This window comes from Leptonychotes weddellii, chromosome 12 (genome assembly GCF_054177405.1).
Source record: "Leptonychotes weddellii isolate Sample4059 chromosome 12, ASM5417740v2, whole genome shotgun sequence".
NCBI classification, from domain to species: domain Eukaryota; kingdom Metazoa; phylum Chordata; class Mammalia; order Carnivora; family Phocidae; genus Leptonychotes; species Leptonychotes weddellii.
The window spans coordinates 615,907-643,039 of NC_138380.1; the positions used below are offsets into that span (position 1 = coordinate 615,907).

At 50.2% G+C, this 27,133-nt stretch overlaps 1 protein-coding gene across 1 annotated transcript in view; it reads left to right on the plus strand.

Moving 5' to 3' along the window:
* The window catches only part of PTPRN2 (protein tyrosine phosphatase receptor type N2), a 715,790-nt gene that overhangs the window by 171,429 nt on the left and 517,228 nt on the right, over positions 1-27,133 (plus strand). Inside the window, exon 3 of the mRNA XM_081800880.1 lies at positions 20,434-20,547. Coding sequence (XP_081657006.1) covers positions 20,434-20,547 — 114 coding nt within the window. The remainder of the gene's footprint in view (positions 1-20,433; positions 20,548-27,133) is intronic.

Below are 27,133 nucleotides of genomic sequence, written 5' to 3' on the forward strand. Positions count from 1 at the left end.
GGACTCTGAAAAACAAACTGAGGGTTCTAGAGGGGAGGGGGGTGGGAGGATGGGTTGGCCTGGTGGTGGGTGTTGAGGAGGGCACGTTCTGCATGGAGCACTGGGTGTTGTGCACGAACAATGAATCATGGAACACTTCATCTAGAACTAATGATGTAATGTATGGGGATTAACATAAGAATAAAAAAAAAAAAAGAGTTAAATAAAATTCTAAAAAAAAAAAAATAAAAAATAAAAACTCCCCAAAAATAAAAGTCCAGAATCAGATTGCTTCACAGGTGAATTCTACCAAACATTTAAAGGAAAGTTAGTACTTATCCTTCTCAAATTATTCAAAAAAATTGAAGAGGAAGGGAGGCTTCCGAACTCATTTTTTGAGGCCAGCATTGCTCTAATTATGAAACTAGACAAAGATACCGCAAAAAAAAGAGAACTACAGGTCAATATCTCTGATGAACATAGATGTAAAAATCCTCAACAAGATATCACCAAATGAATTCAACAATACATTAAAAGAGATCATTTACCACAATCAGTGAGATTTATTGCAGGGATGCAAGGATAGTTCAACATCCACACATTAATCAACATGATACACCACATTAATAAAACATAGGATAAAAATCATATGATCATCTCAACAGACACAGAAAAAGCATCGACAAAATTCAACATCCATTTATGTTAAAAACTCTTAACAAAGTGGGTATAAAAGGAACATATTTAAATATAACAAAGTCCATGTATGACAATCCACAGCTAACATCATACTCCGTGATGAAAAGATGACGGTTTCCCTCTAGGAGCAGAAACAAGACAGGGATGCCCAGTCTTACCAGTGTTACTCGACATAGTACTGGAAGTCCTAGCCACGGCAATTAGGAAAGAAAAAGAAATAAAAGCCTTCCAAATTGGAAGCTGTCACTCTTTGCAGATGGTATGATACTGTATATAGACTCCACCAGAAAAATATTAGAATGAATATATGAATTCAGTATAGTTGCAGGATACAACATTAACTCAGATAAATTGGTTGTGTTTTTACACATGATAGTGAGCTATCAGAAAGAGGAATTAAGAAAACAATCCCATTTATAGTTGCATCAGAAATCATAAAATACCTAGGAATAAACTTAACCAAGGAGGTGAAAGACCTGTACTCTGAAAACTCTAAGACATTGATGAAAGAAGACACAAATAATTGGAAAGATACTCTGCTTTCATGGATCGGAAGAGTTAATATTAAATCTTAAATCATGACAGTAAAAAGCCAAATAAGTAACTACTATATAAAGAAATGCTCCCCTTGCGTTAGTAGCCATTGCAAATCACTGGCCAAATGCAAATTAAAATGAATTATCACCTCATACCCATCAGTTTGGAAAATGAGGAAGTCTAAACAGAATGTTGGCAGGGATGTGGGAAAGGAAGAGGGTCCATCTACTACTGGGGGATACGGACAGGTGCACCTTTCCTGGCAGCAACCCGGCTGTGCTTGATGACTTTCAGAATGTGTTCGAGGTGCCCCTGCAGTCCTCCAGCAGGGCACATCCCTGAGAGCATGCACTGGATGTGTACCAGTTCTTGGGGTCTTGTAATCCCACCCCTGTGAGTAGGACATGTTCCTCACAGCACTGCAGTAGCAGGAGAGAAGAGACAATCCACAGCTTTTTTAACACAATACCAGACCATGTAGACCCAGAGTATGATAATACGTACCTCTGTTCTCTATGAACTTTTTAAAAAACAGTATCTTTACCATACACTTCGTGTAGAAAAACACAGCATGCTTGCGAACCTGGAGCACAAAACAAAAAGAACATTTCACACTTTTGCAAATGTGCATTATTTTCCTATAGATTTAAAAGGAATTTTTCTTAAACAACTGAATACTTTCTGCAAATATCTGTCTTAATATTATTATTTGAATGTGATAGCAATGTACTTTGAAACATTATTTAAGAAATTTAGGATAATTCATTAAAACTGCAACCTTCCCTTGTTATTGTAACTACAACGTGATGACAACAGAAGGGGAGGAGAGCTTTTTCTAAGGCTGTACTTGTCATTTCATAACGGTTAACCACTGAACCCTAGTGTTGTCTTCTCATGCTGCCCTATTAAATAAGTCCCTGGCTCCCAAGCAGTATAGCACATAAATGCTCTAAGTTTAACCAGATAGGATGCTCTGCACACTTGAAGCGCTTTAAAGAAAGGTTTGAATGTTGTAAAACTTTTTGACAATAATGCAAAATTGCCCTTCAGAAGGGGTGTGTCTCATTTGCACACTTTCCAACAATAACTATTTGGTTTTAAAGTGGATGAGCCTGTCATGCTCATTACACGGCAGCCACCCAAATCATCATCACACGAGGCGCTTTGCCAATCTGATGGGCGGAATTGTCATGTTGCTTTCGTCAGCAGCTCTGTAACTACTGACAAAGCAGGGTGTCGTTCTTGTGTGTGTGTGCACAGTGATGCTGAGATCTTTTTCTCTGTTTGCTTATGTGGCAGCGTTACACACCAGGAGTGTGTGGGCCAGGGATTTCTTCCGCCCATCTCTGTTTTCCAATTCCGTAGAACGCACTGACGTTTGATAAAGGCTGGGTGGATATCAGCTGGCGTGGCATCTGGGTGTCTGGGGCAGGCCAGATGCCGCCCTGCAGCTCTCCAGAGCTCAGGGCCGTGGTGGGGCCCAGGAAAGGCAGTGCGGGCTGGGGGCTGTGGCTTTCACACCTCTCCTGTCTGCAGCTGGATCATGGCTTGATTAGGACGTACAAAGAAAGGGTGACCGATACACAGAGAGGAAGGAGAGAAACCAAACACTGAGGAGAAGGGAGAAGGAGCCTGAGCATCAAGCAGTGAAGTGAGAACAGAATTGGGATCATTGGGAAGAGGTCAGGAGGTGGGCTCAGCACAGATTTAGGGATGTGTTCTGTGTTGTTACTGGAAACACAGTGAGCGCTGGATGGTGCTGGCTGTAGATGCCCAGGAGGGCCTGAGTCTGTCTCATGGCTCAAGGATGACTGGACATCGGCAGCAAATACAGGGTGATCTACCCCATCTGAGGGAGCCACCTTTAAAGGCCCTTGTGGGGTCATCTGTGGGGCTTGTGGGGACACCAGGGTCCAATCTCTTGGTGCCTTCACATCCACATCAGGACCCATCCTGGAGGGTCGCCTGGTCTGACCTTCCCTAGGACGGGTCAGATGGGGCTGGGCTGTGCCTGCGCTAAAATAAGGCTGGCTATCCTAAGATTGCAGAAGCCTTGCAGGAAGCTGCTCTTCCATGTGGCTGCTTTGGTCTCAGAGTCTGACAGACCCCAGACCTTATAGTGAGAATTCTGTTGGAGGCATCCATGGCATCCTGGGTGTGAGTGGAGACTTGGCGTCCGCATCGTCCTGGTGTGGATGGACAGAGGTCATGGCCCTGGGAGAGGGACGCTCTGGGGAGGGCTGTGGCGGTGAGACGCCCACATGAGTGGGGTTGCCCTTGGATGTTCTACTTCTAAATGTCTTCCAGGTCTTGGGGTCTGAAAGGATGTACCCATCTATTAGTGAAGCTATTTTATATTAAAAGCTGTCAGAGAAAGGAAAGCAATTTCGCCAGGCTCCTTGGTTAATGAGAGCTGGTTGCACATCAGGCGCTTTCCTTAGGCATCTGGGCTCTTGCACGGTCTGCCATTCTTAATCATATTTTAATTTTCAAATAAATTGCTTTCATTATCCTTTCATTTACAATACTGTGTGTGCATCACTGCTCATTAATGTTTGTTGGCACTTTGCTGTGGTTGGTTTTTAAATAGCCATGGTGGCGGTGCAGTAATTAAGGATGATCCATGTTGGTTTACGGGAATTATTATTTTTTGTAGTCTTTGAGAAAGCAACCTTAGAGGGTTGCTGAAATGGGGCCTTTTGATGGAAACACTTGAAGGCCATGTGAGGACTGGGACTGCCCTTGGCCTTGATCTGGAGAAGGTCTCCATGGTTCCAGTTGGCCCGTCCATCAGAAAGTTCATCTGGCGTGTCTGACGGGGCCGAAAGGCATTCTTTGTCTTCCTGGTTGTTAGCCTCACCAAAGATCTCTTTGCCAACATGATACCAGATTAAGTTGTTTTTGTAAATCCATTATTAACTCATTTCCCCCCAAGAGCTGATCTATCCAGGTTGGAAACCAAGATATTTTTTAAAGTGAAGAGCTCTTCTACTGGATATGCTTGTTTCTAATGAAATTTTTGGGAAGTGATAATGTATTTCAGCCTATGCATGGATCACTTTGGATCCTTGGGGTTCTGGAGTGCAGGCGCATCAGGGAAAGCTGTCCTGAGAGAACCTTCCCATCGCTTTGCCTTAAATGTCATAGCCCAGTGCATTCATAGGCCTGTCTTTCCATCGCTCTTCCTGAGGTGGGGGCATATCTCTTCCATTCAGTTTCTCGCTCATTCACTAAATTTTTTATCACTCTTAAAAAATTGCAATAAAATGTACATAGCGAAATTTACCACCTCAGCCATTTCTCAGTGTAAAGTTAAGGGCATCAAGCACATTCGCATTGTGGTGCGACCGTCACCACCCTCGCCTCCAGAGCTCTCTCATCTCCCCCGACTGAGACCCTGTCCCCATTAGACACCGACCCCAACCCCCGCGCCCACCCTCTCCTCTCTGTCTCTACGGATCTGGCGACTCCGGGGACCTCCGATCCTGGAATCACGCATTATTTGTCCTTTTGTGACTGGCTCACTTCACGGAGCACGGTGTCCTCAAGGTTCATCCGTGTCGTGGCAGGTGTCAGGACCGCCCTCCTTTTTAAGGATGAGTGATACCCTGTTGTACATCTTTACCACATTTTGTTTAGCCATCCACCTGCTGACGGACACGTGGGTTATTTCCTGGCTGATGTGAATGATGCTGCTGTGAACATAGGTTGCAGGGATTCTTTGAATCCCTGCTTTTGATTTGGTAAATTCTTATTAAGTCATTTCCATTGGCCAATCATCGTGGTAAGTGGGACCCACCCTTCCCTACTAGGAAGGAGACAGATGGGCAATTGGATGATTCTAGAATGCAGGGCTTACTGGGCACAGGGAGGGCAGGTGATGCTGAGGTCCGAGGCGGCAGGAGAGTGAGTCTTGTAAGAGGGACGAGCAGATCCCCACAGCATTCCCAGCCACCACATATGAGATGGACGGATCAGGACCCCCGGGTGTGGGTGATCATTACAGTGGTGGCTAAAAGTCTGCTTAGACTCCAGATAGCAATAGTTATTCCTAGTAGTTAAAATTTATTTTAAATACAGAAATGTACTTCGTACAGAATTGAGTTTCCTATTAAATAAGTTACTGTTTTGAATACTAAAACTTTTAAGTTCCCATCTCTCTTTGGACAATCTCTCTGAAGTTTCCATTTTTCTAACAAATAATCATGTGATGGGGAAGGAGAGCAAAGGCTATTTTAGAAGACAACATTTAGGGGAAGGACAGGCGTTCAAAAATGTTGGCCATTCAGCCGGCGGGTTTGTGGAGGAGGTAAAGGGGTGTGGGGGGGTCTTCCGTACGCCCACTGCCCTGTCTGCCCATGGTGGGTTCACATGGCGCTGCAGAAATGGAGGGTACGCCTGAGGAGCTTCAGGACCTGAACAGTAGACACAGGAAGCCCTCCTGTGTCCCCTGGACTCGGTGGGCCGTGTTCCCTTGGTGCTAGCAGGCACGCGGGTCTCTGGGTCGCCTGATGCCATCCTCCAAGCGCTCGTGGCTGGCTGCGGATGCTTGAGAGCATGCAGGCTCGCTAGGCCACGCCGGGCGTGTGGGAATGGGGATGACCCGCACATGCATCACCATCTGACCAACACTGGCAGAAGACCAGGCTCCCTGTGGGCCAGAGGGCAGGTCTCAGATGCAGGGTTCAGGCCTGGGGGCTGCTCTGGTGGGCAGGCTGGTGGCCGTCGAAGGAAGCGGCACCTTTACCTTCCCCCAGGGCCCAAGGCTTCTCCTTGCAACTCCCCCAGCCCACTCAGGTCCTGGTGTTTCTCTTCCTGCCAGCTTGAGAACAGAGCCGGGAATGGGGTGGGGAGAGGGTCTTGCGTCAGTTGACGAGTGGTTGGGGACGTCCTTCAGAGGCTCATGCTGGGAGCGGGCCCTGCAGTTTTCTCAGCCGCAAGGCTCTGGGTGTGCCCAGCCTGCTGGGGACTCAGCTGTGTCCCCCCTGGGCTGGAGGGCACATATTTGGGTAATTCAGAAGGTAGGACCTTCATTCTGAGGAGCTACCCCAAGCCTGTGAGAGTGGAGGAGCAGGGGGAGAGAAGAAAGGAGAGGAGAGGGGGCCCCACTGTAAGCCTGGCTGATAAACAAGCCCCCTCGGCTCCCTCCCTCTCCCTGACTCTCTTCTCACCCCCTCTGTCTCTCTGTCTCTCTGTCTCCGCCTCTCTCTCCCCCCCTGCTGTGGAAAGTGGGCAGGAGCTCTTCAGTTGCTGGAATAAGAATGGGTGCAGAGGCGAGTGATGGATGGCTGTTTTTGAGTAACTGTCACCATCCAGATAAGATGAGGGCTAACACATTCCCTTTTTCCTCATCCCACATAATGTGCCATTTTCGTTCAGTGCTGCTTACAGCCCTCAGTGCCAGGCCTTTCTATTCTTGTCTGAGTAGTCAATGGAACGTTCCGGGCTGATAAGAGGAGCGGCCTCGGTTACTTGGCAACGGGCTGGAGCAGAGGGCTGCTGATGGGGAGATTAGCTGCCACAGATAAACCGCCTTTTTTCCTTCCCTGCTGCTTATCTTTGGACCCACAGCAGACTGCGCCAAACATGACAGCCCGCAGGGATTTGGGTGGGACCTGAGCTCTTGACGGTGAGGTTTGCTGAGCACCTTGGGCCAGCCTTGGATGGCTCTCCCGTCCCCAGCCAGGGCCCTGCCTGGACGAGCCTGACTTCCTGGGGATGCTCGAGTGTGGCCAAGACCTGGAGGTCAGGGCCGGCCATCCCTCCCTTGACCGGGAGCACGGAGCCTGCTCAGCTCATTAATGGTGGCCGGGTTCCTCGTGTCGCCTCCAGGAAAAGAACGCTGCTGAAATCATGGAAACAGTGCTACTGTGTCCATCTGGCCCAGATCACGGGCAGAAAACCAGAACGGGCTCCCGCCTTCATGGCAGAGTCACCAAAAGTGAGAACACGCCTGCCTACACACAGGCCTGCAAACGGGGTGCGCCCTGGTGGTTTGGGTTTTCCTTTTCCCATCTTTTAACCGAGCCTCCCTCCCAGTAAACTCCCTTTCATGTTGATGAAATCCCTCGTGGCCCCGCTGCTTGGGGAGAGCGTCTTCTACCAGCAGGCACTGACCACCGGATTTTAGAGCTGGAAGAGATGTTCAGATGTTTTGGCTCCACTCTGTTATTTACAGAAATAAGCATACGAAACAAACGCCAAACCCCTGAAGATCAGAGAGGCTCAGCAGCGGGTGAAGGTCCCCCAGCCGGGGGGCAGGAGAGCGGGAGCACCTGAGGAAGGCGCTCTCCGGTCTGTGGGAGAAACCCCGCAGTGAGGGGCCCAGACAGCCGATGCTGCCGCCCAGCACGGGCGGCCGACAGCCGGCCCCGGGGGAGGGGGACGGCACGTGTGGGGAGCAGTGAGTGACTTTCCCAGAATGGGGTGAAGCTTGGCAGTCCCCGCAGCTCAGAAAATCTGGGTATTGACAATGCTGCTCATGCCCTGGGTGTTTCCTACAAAGAGAGCATTTGAACTAGAAGACAGGATCTTAGAAAATAGCTCATCCAACTGGTGCATTTTAGGGAACTGAGACTGCGAGGAGTGGAGTGATTTGCTGGAGGTGACGCAGCACAGGAGTGGCAAAGCTGGACCCGGAACCTCGTGCCCCTGGGCCCGTTCCACATCCCTGCTGTGACTCATTGTGCTCAGGTGAACTCAGAGGACAGCGTCCATATTAGGTGCAGCAAGCGCAGTCTTCTAAGTGGACCGTGTGCCTCAGCATCGTACTTAGGAAGTAAATAACGTCCACCCAGTATCTTTGTAGGATTGTTTACACAGCACGACGTAATGTGTTATCTCCCGACTCTGACCTTACATTTCATTTTATTTTACTTATTTATTTTCTATTGAAGGAAAACTGTGGCTGCTAGAGTGTCAGAGCAGGGCCGGAGTGAGGAGGGGGGCTGCCGGCGGTGTCTTGGGGGGAGTGGGGAGACCAGGGGCGACCCCTGGCAGCTTGCCCAATCCCTCAGGTCCCCACCTTTCTCGTCTATAAAGTGCAAGGGCCTGAATAAAATACACACTACCATGCTCGTCAGCTCTCAGCGAAAGCCCTGTTTTTTCTAAAACCCCGCAGTGTGGTCGGTTGACCTGCTCTCAGGCGCCGTGGGATGAGTGTCCGGCAGGCCCGTCCGTTTCAGGAACAGAGCAGAGGCCTGGCAGAACCGAACTGCGTGCGATGGTGGATAGCAGGTCAGAGAGGCTACTGTCTGCATTTGAGGATGTATCAGGGCTACCACCTAGTTGATAAATTAAGAGGTGAGCTTTCTCTGCAGGAAGGGCTAAGCGTTATAAGGCTCTGTGTGATTCATTTCTGTGGATCAACATTGTGCTTGGGTTACCAACACCAGCTTGCCCCAGCCCCTCTCCCTGGAGGCTTCTGGGGCCCAGAACTTTCTATTCCAGGCCTCCAAACCCCACAGCGGCCAGGCCTCCTCCTCGGGTCAGAAGTCAGTGAGAAGTTAAAACGCTGAATAGCTGTGTTGCACAGACCTGACGCTGCCTCGGTTTTCAGTAGCCATCAGAAGGAGGAGGACGTTCTAACGGCTGTCCAGACGGCTCTGGGGAACCGCACACCGCAGCCGACTGTGGGGTCAGCGGGAGAAGTGCTCGCAGACGTTGGCTCAGGGTAGCGGGCCAGGGTAGGAAGCGAGCGCGCCTTCTCTTCTCAGCACTGGACGTCCCGCTGCCGACTGCCTCCAGGTCTCCGCACGGCCTGAGTCTAAAGCCCTGGAAGAGAAGGTAGTTGGGTCATTCAGCGTACCCTCCCCGAGATACGTGTGAGTTCTGGAAGCTGGTTCCGATGGGATGTGGTCGCTGTCTGAGGGGTTTCCAGAACCGTGTCGCGGCGGTCGTCCCCGAGAGTGCAGCCCAGCCACCTGGGGGCCTTGCTGGAGCCAGTGCCCGTGTGGAACTGAAAGAAGTCTGGGTCTGTTTGGGTCGAGTAGCAATCAGCTCAACGGGCTGGAGTCTACCTTCGGCCAGGCCTCCCGCCTCCCTGCAGACCGCGTGTTCTGGGAGCTGTCCTGTTCACACACTAGCAGGGAGGCCCAGACTACTGCGCACCTTTGTTCACAGGGTCCTGGGCTTTGTCGCCGTGACCTGAGGTGGACGGGTGTGGGAGCTGATAAGGCACTCCCCAGCTAAGGCCTGCGATCTGAGCTCCCTGCGTTGGGCGACGTGTCTCTCGTGGGCGCCTCACTTTGGCGTGGCTGCTGGCTGACAGAAGACACCGGTGAACAGAGGGGTGTTTGAGGGAAGGACGATTCCAGTAAGACCCTGGCACGAAGCAGGCCTGCAGCTTCTCATCAGCTGAGGCCCAGATTGCTCCAGGTTTTACTCTCTCCGGCGCCTTACGAATGCATGCCACCGGGGCCTACTGCGTGCATCCTGAACTGCGAGCCTTCAGTGTGTCGCTCGCATTGAAGTTGCGGGAAAAGGAAAATACCGCTGCCTCTCGTTCTCTGTCTGGGTGGATTCCATCTGGGCCCTCTTTGGTCTTTACGTTTGCTTATTCGAGAGCTAGAAAAATCTGGTTTCCCACGTTTGTATGCAATTCCAAATTCCTGGGTGACATTGCAACCAACACTCTGAAGAGTGTCTCGTATTAAATTCCAGGTGGTAGAATTTGCGTTCGCACCCCAGATGCAAAGCGTTGCAAGCAACCTAACAATATGGCGGGTGACTGTTTGGGCGAGGGGATGCGCTTGCTGAGGGGTACACGGGAAGTGGCCTTACTTCACTGTGACTGGAGCCACCGCTCCCCTGTGGAGCCAAGAGTCCTTGTAACAAAGCCGCACAATCCCAGACTTTCCGGGTACTGGCGGTATTCGGACAGTCTTGTGGCCGCTAGATGCCAGCCCTCCCCAGGCTGAAGGCTTCTCCCATGCAGCTGTGGAAGACCGGTCAGGAGGCCAGGGGCCTCCCAGCCATCGTCAGCTGGGCCGCAATGGTATAGCGCCCTGGCCTTGCCTCCTCCAGAAAGCCCTCCCTGATCAGCCCTGACTTTCTCCAGCAAACCAGGCCTGTCTCGGGGCCTTCGCTTCCAGGCACTCAGGTCCTGTGACATCTTGATGCCCACGTGTCTCATCAGATGGGAGGGGCTGGGGTTTCCCTGAATTCAGACGGTTGGGCCTAGCTTGTGGGCAAGGTGCGCTCATTGGTCTGAGCTCACCTAGATTTGACCTCATTCTGGTGACTGGAAGGGCACAGAGGCCCCCCCGAAAACCTGCCGGCCAGGCACAGTTGTGGTCGTGACCCCACAGCAGCTGTAACTGATGCCGGCAGCCCACGCGTCTCCCCCACCTCCCGGTGGAGGTGGCCCTCGCTGGGCGGGACACGGTAACGTCTCTTAACCCGCATACTCCGTCCTCTCCAAGAGGGTTCTGCTTTGTTAGACTCTTTTATTTTGAATTGCTTTTTGTTAAATTTTTAAATTATGGGGTAATATACATAATTTAAATTTTACCATATTAACCCTTTTTAAACGTACAATTCAGTGGTATTAAGGACATTCACATTGTCTTGCGGCCACCACCACCTTTCCTCTCCAGAACTCCTTCCACCTTCTCAAACTGAAGCTCTGTCCTCGTTCAACTCTAACCCCCTCCCCAGGCCCCTCCACTCTCCGTCCCTGTGAGTCTGATGCTTCCAGGGACCCCGTGGGAGGGGATCACACAGCATTTGTCCCCTTGTGACTGGCTGGTCTCACCTGGTAGCAGGTGTTAGGATTCCCTTCTTTTTACAGCCTGAATAGTACTCCGTTCTGTGGATGGACCACATTTTGTTTCTCTGTTCATCTGCTGGTGGACACTTGGGTTGCTTCTACCTCTTGGCTGTTGTGAATAATATTGTGGGTGGAAAGTATTTCTTGGAGTCTCTGCTTTTAATTCTTCTGAGTATAAACTCAAAAGTGGAATTGCTGGAGCATATGGTAATTCTGTGTTTAATTTTTTTTAGTAACTGCTATACTATTTTCCACAGCAGCTGCACCCTTTACATTCCCACCAACAGTGCACAAGAGACTTGTTTTTAATTGTTCGCTTTTATTTTCATTTTTTAAAGATTCATTCATTTATTTTGGAGAGAAGGAGCACGCACGAGTGCGAGTGGGGGGAGGGGCAGAGGCAGAGGGTCATGCAGACTCCCTGCTGAGCATGGAGCCCATGACCCCCGAGATCATAGCCTGAGCTGGAACCAAGAGTCAAACGCTCGACTGAGCCACCCAGGCGCCCCTAATTGTTTGCTTTTTAAAGAAAGATCAGCCTTGTCCGGATCCTTGACGTAGACTGTGAGTTTCTTGAACTCTGGGGTCCCTCGTTGTGTGTACAAGTGCAAGCTCTTGGCTCTTGCAGAACTCGTGGGGGCATTTACGGTACATGGTAGGTGTCAGGTGCTTCGCCTCTGACTTGATTTCACTGGGAAACATGAAGGCAGCTGAGCAGTGAAGAATGTTCTGTCCCTTGTCTCCTTCTCAGCCTGGGGCAGAGCTGGCCTGTCCAGGCTGTGTATGGGTTGGCCCAGCTGTCTGAGCAAGCAGGCCCGGCCTGAGCATCTGGACGGGCAGGCCCCCAGCATGGTCTGTGGATCACTGTTTAATCAGGGTCACTCACAGCTGCCATCGGAAGTCAGAATCTCCTGCTCACACCCGTCCCCGTTGTGCATGTGGCTCCAGGCAGCCAGAAGGAGCTCTGGGAGCCACGTGGCACCAACCCCATGGCCAGTGCAGGCGTGAGGACGACCTTGGGAAGGGCCCTGGACCCTCTGGCCATGGGTGGCTTGTCATGGTGCAGAAAAAGTCCACTCAAAACTGTTGCTGGTATCAGTTGGCTAAAAACAGCCATGTGCTGGTCCTCAAACCGTCAGTGGTTTATTTTTTTCTGATGTGGGCTTAGGCGATCAAAACGATGAAGGTATCTGGTCTTGCTTCCCCCACCCTGGCCAGGTGCTAGCTGTCACAACTGCACAAGAGAGACGTCATGTTAGTCATAACGAGTGTGCAGACTTGAGGCCAGCCTGCCACTTACTGTGTGACCTGCAGCAGGTCACTCAACCTCTCTGGGCCCTGGTTTTCCCACCATGACAGTTCAGACCACTGAGAATTGTCGCAGGGTTAACTGAGTTGAGTGTGTCCGAATGTTGCTGGGACATCATAACTCTGTGTGACCATGTTAGCTCTTCCTTTGAGAGCTGACAAACATGAGACCAGGGGATTTTGTTAATTGTTTCAGAACTAGACATTCCATCCCTGCAGCGTAGCTACGATGACCACATTTTCTGCGTCAAAGACTGGGGCACATGTTCGGGAAGGAAAGCTAATGCTCAGGGTGATGGTGGCCAGAAGGTGAAGTGGCCCATTCTGGAAGATCCTGGGCAGGACTCCCATGCATCACAGATGCATGATACTGGGTTGGGCCAGGTCCTGGACCTCCCTGTGCCTCAGTTTCCAGGTGCTGTGAAATGGGATGGTGACGTCCGTGTAACAGCTTCGTGGGAGTGTGACTGTGACAGGGATTTAGAATCACCGCATGGAAAAGACTTAGAAGAGCGCTTGGAACATAAGCTCTCAGTGAGCAGGGACGGGCTGGGTTTGCTCTTGCTGCCGTCTTCACTGTTTTCCCTGCACAGCAGCACCCTGTTGCCCACTTCCCAGCCAGGCTGCCGGCCTGGGGCTTATGAGCCACCATTTCCCTTCCCAGACCTTGTCATGCTCCTTGGTGATGGGAGAAGTCGACCCCAATATTCCCACAAGGCGTGGCCAAACATCACCAGCTCCCGACCCTGAGGCCTGAGGCTAACACGCGGCTGCTGGACGGCTGATCCCTACCTCTGTCAGTCCCCAGCTATGCTCTGCACGGAGTGCCCCTGGGGTCCGATGGAGCAGGTCCTTCCTGGGTGGCCGTTGTGTGAGAGGCCTTGTGGGTGCCCTGGGCAGCCCAGTGGGGTCTGGAAGGGGAGAGAGCCTGGGTCCCAAGGGGCCTCAGGGGGGAGGCCAGAAGGAAGGAAAGGGTGGTTTAGCCGGGAACAGCTGGACGCGGGTGACAGGGTCTTTAGGCTGCAAGGTGGGTGCAGGTATCTGTCTGCAGATGAGGGGGATCCTTGGCCTGGTTGTGAACCTGCAAGAACGTGCACAGATGGGTGTTTGAGTGTGTAAGCGTGCGAGCTTGGGTGGGTGTGTGCATGTGTGTACACACATGTATGAGCTTGTGTGTACACATGCAAGTGTGCGTGTGCAAGTCCCTTACTCCCCCTGCCTCCCTGGGGAACAACACCATCACCATCTCTCAGCTAGGGTCCAGCCAGCTCATGGGGCCACCGGCTGGGGCGATTTGGAGTCTGGCCTGTCCGGGCTCCCCGAGAGCACCGCTGCCATCTGTCACCAATGAGGATCCAGTGACGCGGGGAGGCGGCCACGAGGGGTCACTGTTGCTGCTTCATCCTCACTGGCCGCCGAGGTGCCAGGTTCGATGCAGGGTGGGGCGAGCGATGAACCAGTTTTATAAACTGTATATGTTCCCTAGATGGCGGCTTATGGGTGCTCAGATGCAGCAGGTGCGGCCATGGGGTCAAGCGCGGGGACTGGGATCCCCGAACACATCTCTCTCAGCCTGTGTGCCCTTTCTGAGCACTGAGTCAAATTCTTGGAATGCCCCAGGAGGCCCTGTGATCAACCTGTTCTTACTTCCTGTGTTTCCCAGGCGAGCTCCCGGAGCTGTTTAGACACTCCTGTTCCTTTGGTCCCGCGGGGTTGGCTGGCTGCTTCACAAGGTGAATGAATGCATCTGGTGTTTACGGTGTGCATTATGTGAGAACCTGAACGCGTGTCCCAGGCCACTGTTTCTGTGATTATGGAAAGAAGCAAGGCTGGTCCCTGCACTAGACTTCCTGAAGCTCTTGTTTTTACCCCTGCAAGGAATTCTGCATGTGGGTGATTTAGTTTATGTTTCTCTCCTGCCCAATAATAATAATAATAATAAATTTTTTTTAAAGAGGCTCCACACCCGGTGTGGAGCCCAACACGGGGCTTGAACTCACAATCCTGAGATCAAGACCTGAGCTGAGGTCAAGAGTTGGAAGCTTAACCAACTGAGCCACCCAGGGGCCCCCTGCCCCATAATTATTTGAATATCACCTCTGGTTCACCCTCATTTGCAAAGACTTTATGATTGCAACACCTTTTCTGCCTATCCCCTTCTTACTCCAAAATCAAGAACATTGTTCTTAAGGTTTCTAGGGAACCAAGATAATACATTTACACATGCATATTATTTACATGAATAAACTATTTATATAAATTGTTGAACAGGTATGTACATTGCAATCAGTTCTAAATGTGCCCTAATTATCCCACCCTGAACATCTAAATAAGGTGATCGCATTGTATTTATGAATTACCTAGTATCATTATTTCTTCCCAAAGAAATAATGAGGAAATGTAAAAAAGACGTATAAAAAGTAAAACAGGTAAAGACATTACAAAAAGAAGAAGAGAGGGTTAAGTATCGTGGGTGCAAAGAACACGGTTACTTCCTTGAAGAAAATACTACCAGAGTCTGCACAGCAAGAAAGGTCGGTAATGTGACGAGAGCTGCCCCATGACCAGGCAGAGAGGGCCACTGGAAGGTAGAAGGTGGTTGGTCCTTGCCCTGGGGTCTGGCGGATTCCTCCCCGGGATGGGTCTTTTAGAGAGACGCTGGTGATACTCTGAGGGATGTTTCTCGGTAGGTGTACAATTTAGGCTCCACGGGCTTTTTTTTTTTTAATGTCCCTTAATGCAAGCCTGAGGCGAGTTGCATGATGGAAACAGAATAGAAATGGTTCCCTCCTGGAGAGACCTAAACCAACCTGTTCAAGCCCACGGCTGCCTGGTGGTCTGACCTGCTGGTTTGGGTTGTTCTCTGGGAGGCCTGGCCCTCCGCAGTCCCCAAAACGACAGCATCCTGAGAGGGAAGGCCAGTGTCTCTGAACATAAAGTCCCTTCCCCAGAGCAGAGGTCCACTAGGACCACCTCCTCCACGTGTGAGGGAGAACCAGTGCCCTGAACCTAATCAGAGTTGAAGGAGGAAGCGGCACGGTGTTTGCTGAGAAAATGCAACAGGTGCACAGCCATCGTTTGCGGGCTCCGGCACGAGCCCCCCTGGTTTGGTCTTGGCGATCCCCGGGCCTTCAGCCAGGTCATTTGCTGGGAGTTGCAGACTTGTAAATCAGTGTGAGATTCCAGCAAATTTGGATGCTAGCTAATGGTGTAATAAATTTCTGTGGGCATCTCAGCTTTTTTTCAGGCAAATGGAAAAACACCAGTTAATCAGTTACAAATATTTATTGAACCCACCGTGGGTGCAGAGGACGGTGTCAGATGTGGGAGCCCTAAGAGTCGGAGCTTCGATGCTTGCCGTCCAGGAGCCCGCGGTGCTCTGAGGTGTGAGGAGAATGTCAGTGCCAGAGGGACGTGGAGATGTGTGTGCATGTGAGTGTGTGCACACGTGTGTGCTATGCGGCCCCACAGAGCAAGGGAGAAGTGGTCCAGGAGGAGGGCATCGCCACTGGCCTCCAGCAGTGTTTAGGGGACAGTGATGTTTATGAGTGAAAATGACTTTTGCCTGTGGGAATAATGCTCCAAGGAGCACTGGTTACAACAAACGTACAGACAATATAAACAAGCTGTTTTCTCACATTCTTCCAGAAATCCAGCAAAAAAAATCATCAAGGTTTCTCTTTCTAATGGAAGAAACTAGCTGCCCAGTTGTGGATGACTGGTCAGTGATGCTCAGGTGGAGGCCAGCATCTGCTTTCTCGGGACCACAGACATCCCTTCTTTTTCTGTGTTTAAAACCGTGTACTGTCTGGTTTCCATAAGCTGTGGAGGTCCAGTCTTCTGCTCTGCAAAATAAAGAGGGGGATTACCATTCCAGAAATCTGGGACTTGGGGACAGCCTTAGAACTCCCCTGAGGTCAGCAGATTTGGGGATGTTAAGCACATGCCATGGTTCTGTGGTTGCTGTGGTTGCTGCCCACAGAGGTCTGGGCGGTGACCCCCCAGGAAGGGTGCAGTCTCAGCCCAGGCGCCGCTGGGGCGTCTGTTTCCCCACCTCTCCCAGTTGGCAGCAAGGCAGCTTTGTTACTGCTTTGGAAAAACACATGTTCTCTGAGCCATCTTTCAGAATATTCACTTGAACCCTAGAACTTTTCTGTGCCACAGACACATGGAAGGGGCTCTCCTGCAGCTGGGCAGCATTGGCATCCTAGGGGATCCCCTCTGAAAAGGCTGCGGATCTATCCCTTCTCTCATTTCCATGGTGGCCATCCTCGCTGAACCACCCTCCTATGGACAGGCAGCTTCCTTCACCCCGTGGCTCCTGGCAGAATGAAAGACCAGCCTGTAAGGTCCTAGCAGCTCCTGGGAGGAAGGCCCCCACGCCCTCAGGCTTTGTCTGACTTGCTTCATGTCTTGGAGCTCAGTCCCTAGGTCCCAGAGCTCTAGGGATCGGGGGCTTCCTGCCCTCCACAGAGCCTGCCCCCCTACCTAGATGTCCTTGCCAGCCCCATGTAGGCAACCGCGTTCTGTAAATGCTGGAGCCCAACCTGATGCCACTTTCCTGGGGCCTTTGTATGTTGCATGAGGTCAGTGCCCCTTCTTCATGCTGCCTGGTAGCATGTTCCTCTGTATTCTGTATCACAATCGTGCGTGAATAGTTTGCATGTCCACTTCTGCCCCAGAAGCATGTCCCACAGTATTCCGTCTGTCCAGCAGGTGACGTTAGAGCAGAGCTGTGCGTTTCCCAAGGTTGGGGTGCAAGGCAGAACACGGGGCAGGGATGGACTCGCGAATGCACAGCAGATATGGGGCTGGAAATAATGCGAAGCGTGTTGATGGGAGTGTGCACACGGCCCTCCAGAGGACACAGAGAAAGCTCGCGAAGTTGTTTATTGAGTAATAAATACGGAAATCAGGTTTCTTTCAAGGCGGTATTAACAATATCTGTTTCCTAGATGAACTTACGATGCTGGAATAGCAGTATCCGTGGGTTCTCACACTGAGTTTGGCCATTTAACAAACAGTCGAGGCTGTGTGTGTACGTACACACACATACATGTCACGTGCACAGCACAAAACACGCGAAGACAAAGGCATGACCGTGCAGCACACATGTAGAGACACACACACATGCACACATGCAGACACACGCATGCATTCATGAAAACTGCACACGTGCATGCATGTGCACACACACTGTATACACACGTGTAGATGCGTGCACGTGCACATGCAAACACACCTACACGTGCATCTACAGAATACTGTACTGTACTTCTAAAAAAATTTATCTGTGTCTAAACGTGGACCTGCACAGTTTAAACCAGCGTTGTTCAAGGGTCAGCTGTCTATGACATTCTGGAGAAGACACAGCCGTGGAGACAGTCAAATGACCAGTGGTGCCAGGGCTGGGAGGGGTAGAGCGATGAACAGGTGGAGCACGGAGGATCTTCAGGGCAGTGAACGTACTCCGTGTGATGCCAAAAGAGTGAATACGTGCCATTGTGCATTTGTCCAGAGCCATAGGATGTCCAGCACCAAGAATGGCCCTGATAGGAACTATGGACTTTGGGTGATAATGATGTATCAACGTAGGCTCATCAGTTGGGGCAAGTGTACCACTCTGGCCGGGGCTGTTGATTATGGGAATGGGTATGCATGTGTGAGGGCAGGAGGTATACGGGAAATCTCTGTACCTTCCCTTCAATTTTGCTGTGAATCTAAAACTGCTTTAAAAAATAAAGTTTAGGGTGCCCGGGTGGCTCAGTCGTTAGGCAGCTGCCTTCGGCTCGGGTCATGATCCCAGGGTCCTGGGATCGAGCTCCGCGTCGGGCTCCCTGCTCGGCGGGAAGGCTGCTTCTCCCTCTCTCTCTCCTCCTGCTTGTGTTCCCACTCTCACTGTGTCTCTCTCTGTCAAATAAATAGAATCAAAATTAAAAAAATGATAAAAATAAAGTTTATTTGGGGCGCCTGGGTGGCTCAGTCAGTTGAGCATCCGACTCTTGATTTCGGCTTAGGTCATAGGTCATGATCTCAGGGTTGAGAGATTGAGCCCTGCCTCAGTCTCTCTCTCTCTCTGCCCTTCCCCGAACTCACACACACTCTTTCAAATAAATAAATTAATTAATAAAAAAAGTTTATTTAAAAAATAAAGTTTAAAAAAATGTACTGGGGAAAGGTCTGTCCTATCAGTAAGGCTGTAGTCTAGGGGCAAAGAGAATCAATGGTTAGTTTAGTTTCAACTTTCAAATCATTAAAACCAAATTAGTAGCTAAAACTAATTTTAAAAATACAAAAAATACTCTGTATTACATTCTATATATGTGTTTTAAATACATGTTTAAGAGAAAGATTTCAAGAAAATCCAATAAATATTTTTCTGAAAATATATTCACGACATTTTACAGCATAAACCAAATTTAAAGAATGATGCCATTATACTTCAGAAGGGAATTAATTCATTTGGGATGTTCCAAGATAGATAGGAAATGTCTGGCCACTTTTCACTGATGAGGACTCCAGCCGGGAGGGAGTCAGGAACCCGATTTCTCTTCCTCCTATGGCCTTGGTCACGATGCTCATTTGTAAAATGTGGGGTCAGACCATCTTCATGCTCCTTCTAGTCCCCATGCATTATGATTTTACTTTCAAGATACTCCATTTGCAAAAGAAATTGAAAGTTTTAGGTGCATTCTAAAGAGTTCTTTGTTTTTCTTTTAGCCCCTTCTTCCTCCACCTCCCCCCCAATAAACACACCATCCACAGGCATGGTGTTCTTTGCACAAAATAAAATCAAAAGCACAGGGACACTTACTGTCTGTGTTTGTGCGGAGAAAATTGCCTGTCTCACTGGGTGGTGGCAGGGGGACAAGACCCTCCCTCCAAGAGAACTGTCGTTGGGAATCACTCTGGCCCAATGTGGCCATTGTGTTAATTGAAGGGAGTCGCTCAGACAGAGTGCCCCGGAGCCCAGTGTGGTGACGATGGCAGAAGGTTGACTTCAGCTGTGCAGGTTGTCTTCCCAGATCCTGTGAGCCTTGCAGAGTCCCATAGAAATTCACGGTATGCTTTCGATACTTAAGAAGATTTTCTGCTAATCACACAGCACCATCCGTCTGAAGCACATATGTAGTATCAGACCAGTAATTACTGAGTCAGCCTGGCACTGGGCAAATGTGTTTCTGCTAATTAAACTTGTTGCATTTGAATGGCTTTCTTCAGCTACACTTCGTGCAATGAGCCCGTCGTGAACAATAAAGAAGTGCTTCCCCTTTCCGTCCGGGCCTGAAACTGCAGATGGCCGCCCTGTGTATCACGCACTGGCCCTTGAATTACTTTTTGTGTGTACGAAAGACAGTAATTTGGATGTTTGAACCCCCTACAGGAAGCTTATTTCAAAGTGAACAATTTGCCGAATAAAGACTAATTGGGGCCTAAATTAATTAGAAGGTGTGGTTTGAAAAGATGATGAGCAGAGTCTGTCATTTTAGACACATGGAACAGAGCTGGATCAGTTGGTCCCTGCTCATGCCTCCTGTTCCGGGAGCACCTCTCCTTTGCCACATTGCCGAAAGCTCCCCTTGAAACGGGCCTTGTTGCCATTCCTGGGTCTGCCCCCTGTTTGCCAGCCCCCTCCAACACGGCACCCATGTAGCAGACGCTTCCACAGTCCTCATGGCTTCTGCAAATTAATATTTGTATTTCCTGGGTGTTCTGTTTCTCATCTGGAAAACTGGCCCTGAATGTTATTGATTTTTTTTTGTCATGGGACTGTCAGAAGCAAAGCTTCACATCAGAAAGGGGAAAGCCAGGGGCAGGAAATTATAAAAAGTGAGAAGTGGGGAAGGCGAGGGGGCAAGGGATGCGAAATAGAATCGAAAACGCAAACGACTCTGCATTCACGTCCTTTTCTCTATACCTTTGCAATTGAGCTTTCCATGATGCTCTTTTATTTAAATAAACCATTACTTTCCAAGTGCTCCTGAATTCTGATAGCGTTTTGATGACTTTCTCAAGCCGTGTTCCAAAGCCTCAGCACAGTGCATAATTAGAATATATTGCAAGGATGTGTTTAATACCTTTCTTCTCTCTGAAAACGACGTGTCACTTTCTCTTTCTTCTCTGCCTCCCTTTGCCCACAGATGGAGTGTTTGGAAGGTGCCAGAAGGTTCCAGCGATAGACGTAGACCGCCATGAAGCGTCCCCGCTGGTTCTGCAGCACCTGACCGCCACCTTGCAGAAGCTCTCCCGTACAGGTAGGCGGGCTTGGCCCAAAACTGTGTCCTGGGACTGGGCACGCTTCTGGTGCCTGTGAATGCACACGGGGCTCCGTGGAAATCGTGGGCCTCTTGGGTGGCGAGGAATTAGAAAAGGACGAAATTGGCCAGTGTAGCAGTAGAGAGAAGCAGACTGGGAGCAAGCGGGCTTGCGCGTGGAGGGCTCCGGCGGGAGTTTCCTTCGTGCATTGGACGCGGCCCTGGCTTGCCGCTGTGCATGTGGGAACCACAGCACTTCCGTCCCTGCTTCGGAGTCCGAGAGACCCGTGGAGTGGCCGGGCAGGCACCAGGAGGCCGCTGGGCAGCCCGCTCAAGCCCACCTGGCCACACCCAACCCGCGGCCGACCGGCCTCCCGAATAGCCGCTTGCCTCTGCATACTGTCTTTATGCAAGTTTCTGTTATACGGTTTTGTCACAGGAGATTGCTTTTATCTGTTTACTTCACAGGGGTGCTCAGAAGATAATTTTACAAATTACAATAATTTGAAAATTATTATGTGTAATTATCATGTGTAATTAATATTATGTATATAATTTTTACGATGGAGGGGAAGCTACATCAGCATGCTTACCATTACTGTGACCCGTTCCTCCTGCGGGGGTGAAGCCCTATTTCCTTGTACCCTTAGAGTCTGGACAGGAGCTGACTTGCAAACATCGCCATGGTGTTGGGTGAGGGTTGGGGGTGAAGTTCTTGGAGTGAAATTGCATGGTCAGTACCCGAATGGCCCTGCTGGGGGCCCAGGCCCGGAAGTGAGGGACCGGGAGAGCTCCTACATTCTTTCTTTGTCAAATCCTACAGGGCTTATCCGTGGCTCCATAAAGAAAAGGAGGTCTGTGGTCCAGTAAGTTTGGGAAACAGTACTTGCTCTGTTCCTCCTTTTGAATGTTCGTAATGTACACTGGCCGGCTAACACACTGGAAAGTTCTGCAGGAGAGAATTACGTTAATTCAGGGCGCCTGGGTGACTCAGTCAGTTAAGCCTCTGCCTTCGACTCAGGTCATGATCCTGGGGTCCGGAGAGTGAGCCCCGTGTCGGGCTCAGCAGGAAGTCGGCTTCTCCCTCTGCCCCTCCCCCTGCTCGTGCTCTCTCTTGCTCATTCTCTCTCTCTCAAATAAAATCTTTTTAAAAAAAGAACTATGTTTGTTCATTCACTCGAAGTCACTGGACTGTGGCACCCTCTCCCCCTGGGACACCGGCTGTCCTGGGGTTCAGTCAGGGAAGCAGACCACGTGCATGGTCAGTTACAGAGGTTTGGCTGTGTGCAGCTGTGGGAGATGAGAGAGCGTCTCCACCAAGCTGCTGTTCATGGGGCCTTAATCTGCAGGGAGACAGTGGGGAGGGACGGTGGGTGTGAGGTGAGAGGTCAAGGACAGGGACCGACAGGAGTCCATGACTGTTCTCGGGGCCTTGACCTTGGTGATGAGGTGTTCCGCAGAAGCCGGCCCCTCATCAGGGAGCTGAAGACACACAGTTCCCAGAGGCTGGAGAGGCTGAATGGGGCCTTGGAGGAGCAGGGCCGCTGCTGCAGATCAGAGGGAGTGGGCAGAGGGGCAACGATGTGCGCGAGCTGCAAAACGCCTGTGGTCCTACAACATCTAGTTCATAGTAGCCAAGTCGTGTGGTAGCTTGGAGGACCATGGTCGAGCGTTCCTTCTTGACCAAGGTATAGTAGCAGGGCCGGAAGCAGTTTCTTGAAAGGAGAGTAGCTATCTGCAGAGGGCGTCATGGTTTGCTCCAAAATCCTGAGGGTCTGCTCTGTAGTTCACCTATAGGAGCCGTTCGAAGGCTGCAACCATCATCCGTGTCTGCCACTGGCATCCTTTGGTGTGCAGATGTCTTACCCAGAGATGCGGATAGTTGCTAGTTCCTGCTCATTAGGTCCAGTCAGCCTAATATTGTAACTGTACTGATGTCCCGTGCATGATGTCCTGTGGAAAGGAGAGCTAATTAAGGCCCCTGAGGACCAGACGCTGACAGGGGGCTGGAGTGTTGATAGACCTATGACAGCACAGGGAAGATGCGTTGCTGGCCTGGCCCGGTGAGAGCAGACGCTTCTGGTGATCTTTACTCCGGGCGTAGGGGACGCACTCACCGACTAGTAGCTGCACCGTGGGTCCCATGCTGTGTTCACTGGTTCTATCAGGGAGACCACACTTGCTGCAGCAGCAAGCAGCTGGGTGGCTCACCCCCGGGTCAGTTCGTGATAACCCGCTGTCCTTCTCCGCCATCCGCCTGTCTTGTGCACAGGCCAGCTAGGTGCATTGAATGGGGTGTGGTATCAGTCACCGCCCCGCATCCCTCAGATCCTTGACGGTGGCGCTAACCTCACCCTGATCACCCCCTCCAGGGATGCAGAACTGCTTTCGGTGTACGGTACCTGGTTTTGTAAGGAGAGGCAGTCCTAGGGCCTTTCCCACCAGAGTAGCCCTGGCTCCGCAAGTTCGGGAACAAGTGTGGGGGTTCTGCCAGCTGCCGAGTGTGTCTGTTCCAGTTACGGGTTCTGGAACTGGGGAAATACCCCAGGATGAATCTGATCACCTGGTTCCTATAAGCCCCTCTCTGCCTGGTGGACCATAGTGACATTTGGGTTTCCTGGTGTTAGTGTCAGTCTAGAGTCAGTGTTTGGTAACCACTGAAAAATCTCATTCTTTCCTCTTCCCTGGTGCACAGTCATCCTAGCAGACGCCATAGGTCCCTTTGGGGAAAGGCTACGAGAAGTAATAACAGTACAGATTTTTGGCTTGTGTGGCCTTCAGGGGCCTTGCCCCCACCCTCCACCTTCATTCATGGCCTCTGGTCTGTGAGATGGAAATTGCCAAAGCTGGACATTGTTTTAGTTTACATTAAGGTTAACTTTTTGTTTTGTACACTCCATGGGTTTGCACAAATGTACACTGACCTGTGTCCATCATGATAGGATCATACAGCGTAGTTTCACTGCCCGAAAAGTCCTCTGTGCTCCCCCTGTTCTTCCCTCACCCCAGTCCTCCAACCACTGGTCTTTTTACTGTCTCCATAGTTCTGCTCTATCCAGAATGGCATGGAGTTAGAATCATATAGTATATAAACCCTCTTCAGATTGGCTTCTTTCACTTAGTAATATGCATTTAAGGTTCCTCCATGTACCTCCATTTTCATGGCTTCATAGCTCATTTCTTTTTAGTACTGAATAACATTCCATTGTCTGGACGGACGACCATTTGTTTATCCATTCACCTACTTAAGGGCATCTTGCGTGCTTCCAAGTTTTGGCAGTTGTGAATAAAGCTGCTGTAAACATCTCTGTGAAGTTTTTTGTGTAGACATGTTTTCAGCTCTTTTGGTTAAATACCAAGGGGTACATTTCTGGTTCATATGATAAGAGCAGGTTTAGTTTTATGAGAAACCACCAAACTGTCTTCCAGACATGGGTGTGGAGGGGTAAGGGGTTACTAAACCTCTTTGAGACTCAATTTCTTCATCCAGTGAGCGTGGACCGTCTAGATCACCCAGTCCTGCCCTAGGTCACCCAGCCCTGCCCTGTGACATCTGTCTTGCTCAGAACTGCCCCCTTCCCCAGGTCTAAGTTGATTCCCTCTGGCTGGTCCTGAAGCAGGCTGCAGAGGTTTCTTGGGAGCCACCTGGCACCTCCCACAGAAGCTGGGAGACGTCTGTCTGGTGGGTGTGGGATTCTGTCTTGGAGATGGTGGGCGCTTCTGCTGCTGGTGGCTGTTTGCTGCTTAGTCACAGAGGGCATGTCAAAGTGACGGACAGGCTCACGGATGTACCCCTCAATTAGCTTGTACTTGTGAGGGCAAATTGCATTTCTTTCTTTTTGTTAGTGGCTTGGAAGTCACACCCCAATTAGGCTGGAGGTGTAGGTGTGAAGTGGGGTTTTATAGTCTAGTTTGAAAAGAAAACTTCATGGGGAGAATCATTGTGCTTTTCTGAACCACACTGTTCTGAAGATTTCTGGAGATGATTTTTGTACATCCCCTCAGGCCCCTGATGGCTTGTGCTGGCCAGTTCTCTGCTACTCACCTCCCAGGTAGCTGATGGCTGGAACCTCTTCTCTGCTTCTTGCCTCCCTTGGTCAGCACATTGGAGATGCGTGGTCCACAAGGCTTAGGGGTAGACTCGCCTCCAAACTTCCCACGGTCCATGTGAAGATCCGGTTCTGGGGTCAGGCCTGCAGTTATTACACAGTTTAATGATGGTTCTTTGGGAAAATCATTATCCAGCTGGAGAATATGAAGTATGGGCATAAGTCTGAGTTGCTCTTTATAAGGAGTTGGAACCCTGCTTCAGAACAGGACAGGGGAAGGTACTCTGGGCCGTGCTTGTTGCTTAGATCTACAAACTGACTCCCGAAGGACCCTTGCGGCCCCCTCCCCGCCCTTCATTCCGAATCCTTATCTTTTCTTTCAGGGGACCTGGGAGGGAGAGAAAAACAGAGGAAAAGCACTTTCAGGTGGCAAAATGATCACAGTTTTTGACTTTGATATTGCCCCATGCTGAGCTCCCGTCTGGGTCTGATCTTCCGTGTGACCGGGCGCCCCTGGCTTCATCTTGGCCCCATTCCAGCCATGGCCTGACTCTGGAAGCCAACAAGGGCAGCCTCCCTGAGAAAGGCAGAGGTGGCACATTGTCTTTACTACCTTGCTCAATGCCTGCTCCTCGGCATGCACCCCGCAGACCATCTGATCTTCCTGACTGCTTGTGAGCCTTGAGATTAGCTTTTACTGCTCCTGTGTTTCTGGTGCGTGCTCTTGGAGACAAGGGGTATCTTCTTGGAGCCAGGAAGTCACACCAGCCAAATGATGCACAGAGCTACACCTCGCTGAGTCCCCAGCCTGCTGCAGGCTTTGGCTGAGGGTCAGCTCTGGTGCATCACAGACAAGAGGACACAACTCTTGTGGATGGAGAGCTGAGCCTTCTAGCTCGTTTCTGCCCTAGGACAGCTTTCCTGCTGCTGGCTGCCTCCTGACCCGTTACCTCTCTTTCCTGGGGCTGTGGGTTTCCTCAGACTGGGAAAACTCATCCTTGGAACTTGGAAAATGCAGATCCATGGGCCCGTTCCAATGGTTCTGACAAGGGCCGTGGAGCAAGACCCGGGAGTCTGTGTCTTCAGTAAGCATGGGAGACAACCCTGAGCCTGGAGGGGCTGGTCCTCCTTGGCCCTTTGCTGTGTCCCAGCCCTGCTCCTGTAACTGCATCTGAGGGTTCATGCAGCTGGCCCATGCCCACGTATGGGGAAAGGGCCATGTCAACCCAATCAGTACGAATTTAAAGCCGGGTAGTTTTGATTCTGGACTGCCCTGCCGTTTGTCCTACAACAAGCCTTAGCATAAATGCAGTATGGCTGCTACTCAGTGGGCGGTCACCACCTCCACTCCCATCAACACACGTACGCACATGCACTCGCACATGCATACATCCGTGTATACAATGTGAGCGCAAACGTGCATGCGTGTACTAAGGCACACACATGAACACAGCACACCCACACATCCATACAGAGAGATGCACACATGTACACATGCCACCACACATATGTACGCCAGTGTGGGCACACAGTCACATACATGTGCACACATGTATAAATACATGCACACGTGTCTGTGCCCACATCACTTTGAGCCCCTCATCTAACACTTGTTTCAAACAGCACCATGGAATCTGGAACTCTTCCTCTGATTTCTTTTCAATAAGTGCTCTCTACTCTCGTTCTCAAATTTTCTTTGGATGTTTTAGGTTTTTTCACTCTGGTCATGAAAGGCTCAATATATATAACACCCTGGAGGGGTTGGGGAGTTTATGTCTTACGCTAAGGAAGCAATCTCTAATCCTGCTGGTTTCCGGAACTCGGTTAGCCTGATAGGAGACGGTTTTTGGGAAGGGAGCTTTTTCAGGATCCCTTAAAATCATTCTACCTATGTAGGCACATTTGAAGTAGAGTGGGTTGTGTGTTTTATACACGAAGATTGCTGTTTGGTGATGTGGTTGCCGGTCTCATTGACGGCTGCTTGCACTGCCGTTGGGGAGCCTTCCTCATGAAGAAGGAAAGGAAAATGGGATTTAATTGTACAATTTCCTTTTTCAGTGTAAATATATACATCATGGAAAAAAATATGTTCACTTTCTGTTTACCATTCTTGTGTCCTACAAGAAGAACTCTTCTCATTGTTCTCTCATGTATTAAATTTTTTAAAAAATACATTTCACTTCTTCTGACAAGCCATTAAAATTCAGCATTTAAATGTCACTCGTTGGCACATAATTCGCTGTCATGAAAACAACTATGGATTTATTTCCTGGCAAGAATGTCCTGTTGTATTGAGCTATATGTCAAAACCAAAAGCAAAAGAGTAAAATTGAAAAAAAAACTAACACAGTTTTATAATTGCTTGAAAGAGAATGAAAAGAAATCATCTCATGGTATGGAGCACCAGGATCGGCAGAGTGATTGCCGGACTTGACGGCCGTCTGCAAGGAACCAGGCACTGGCTCAGCATTATACGCACATTCTGCACCCAGTCGCTTTGTGCAGCAGGTCGAGCTGAGCGTTGGCGTTCTTCTTCG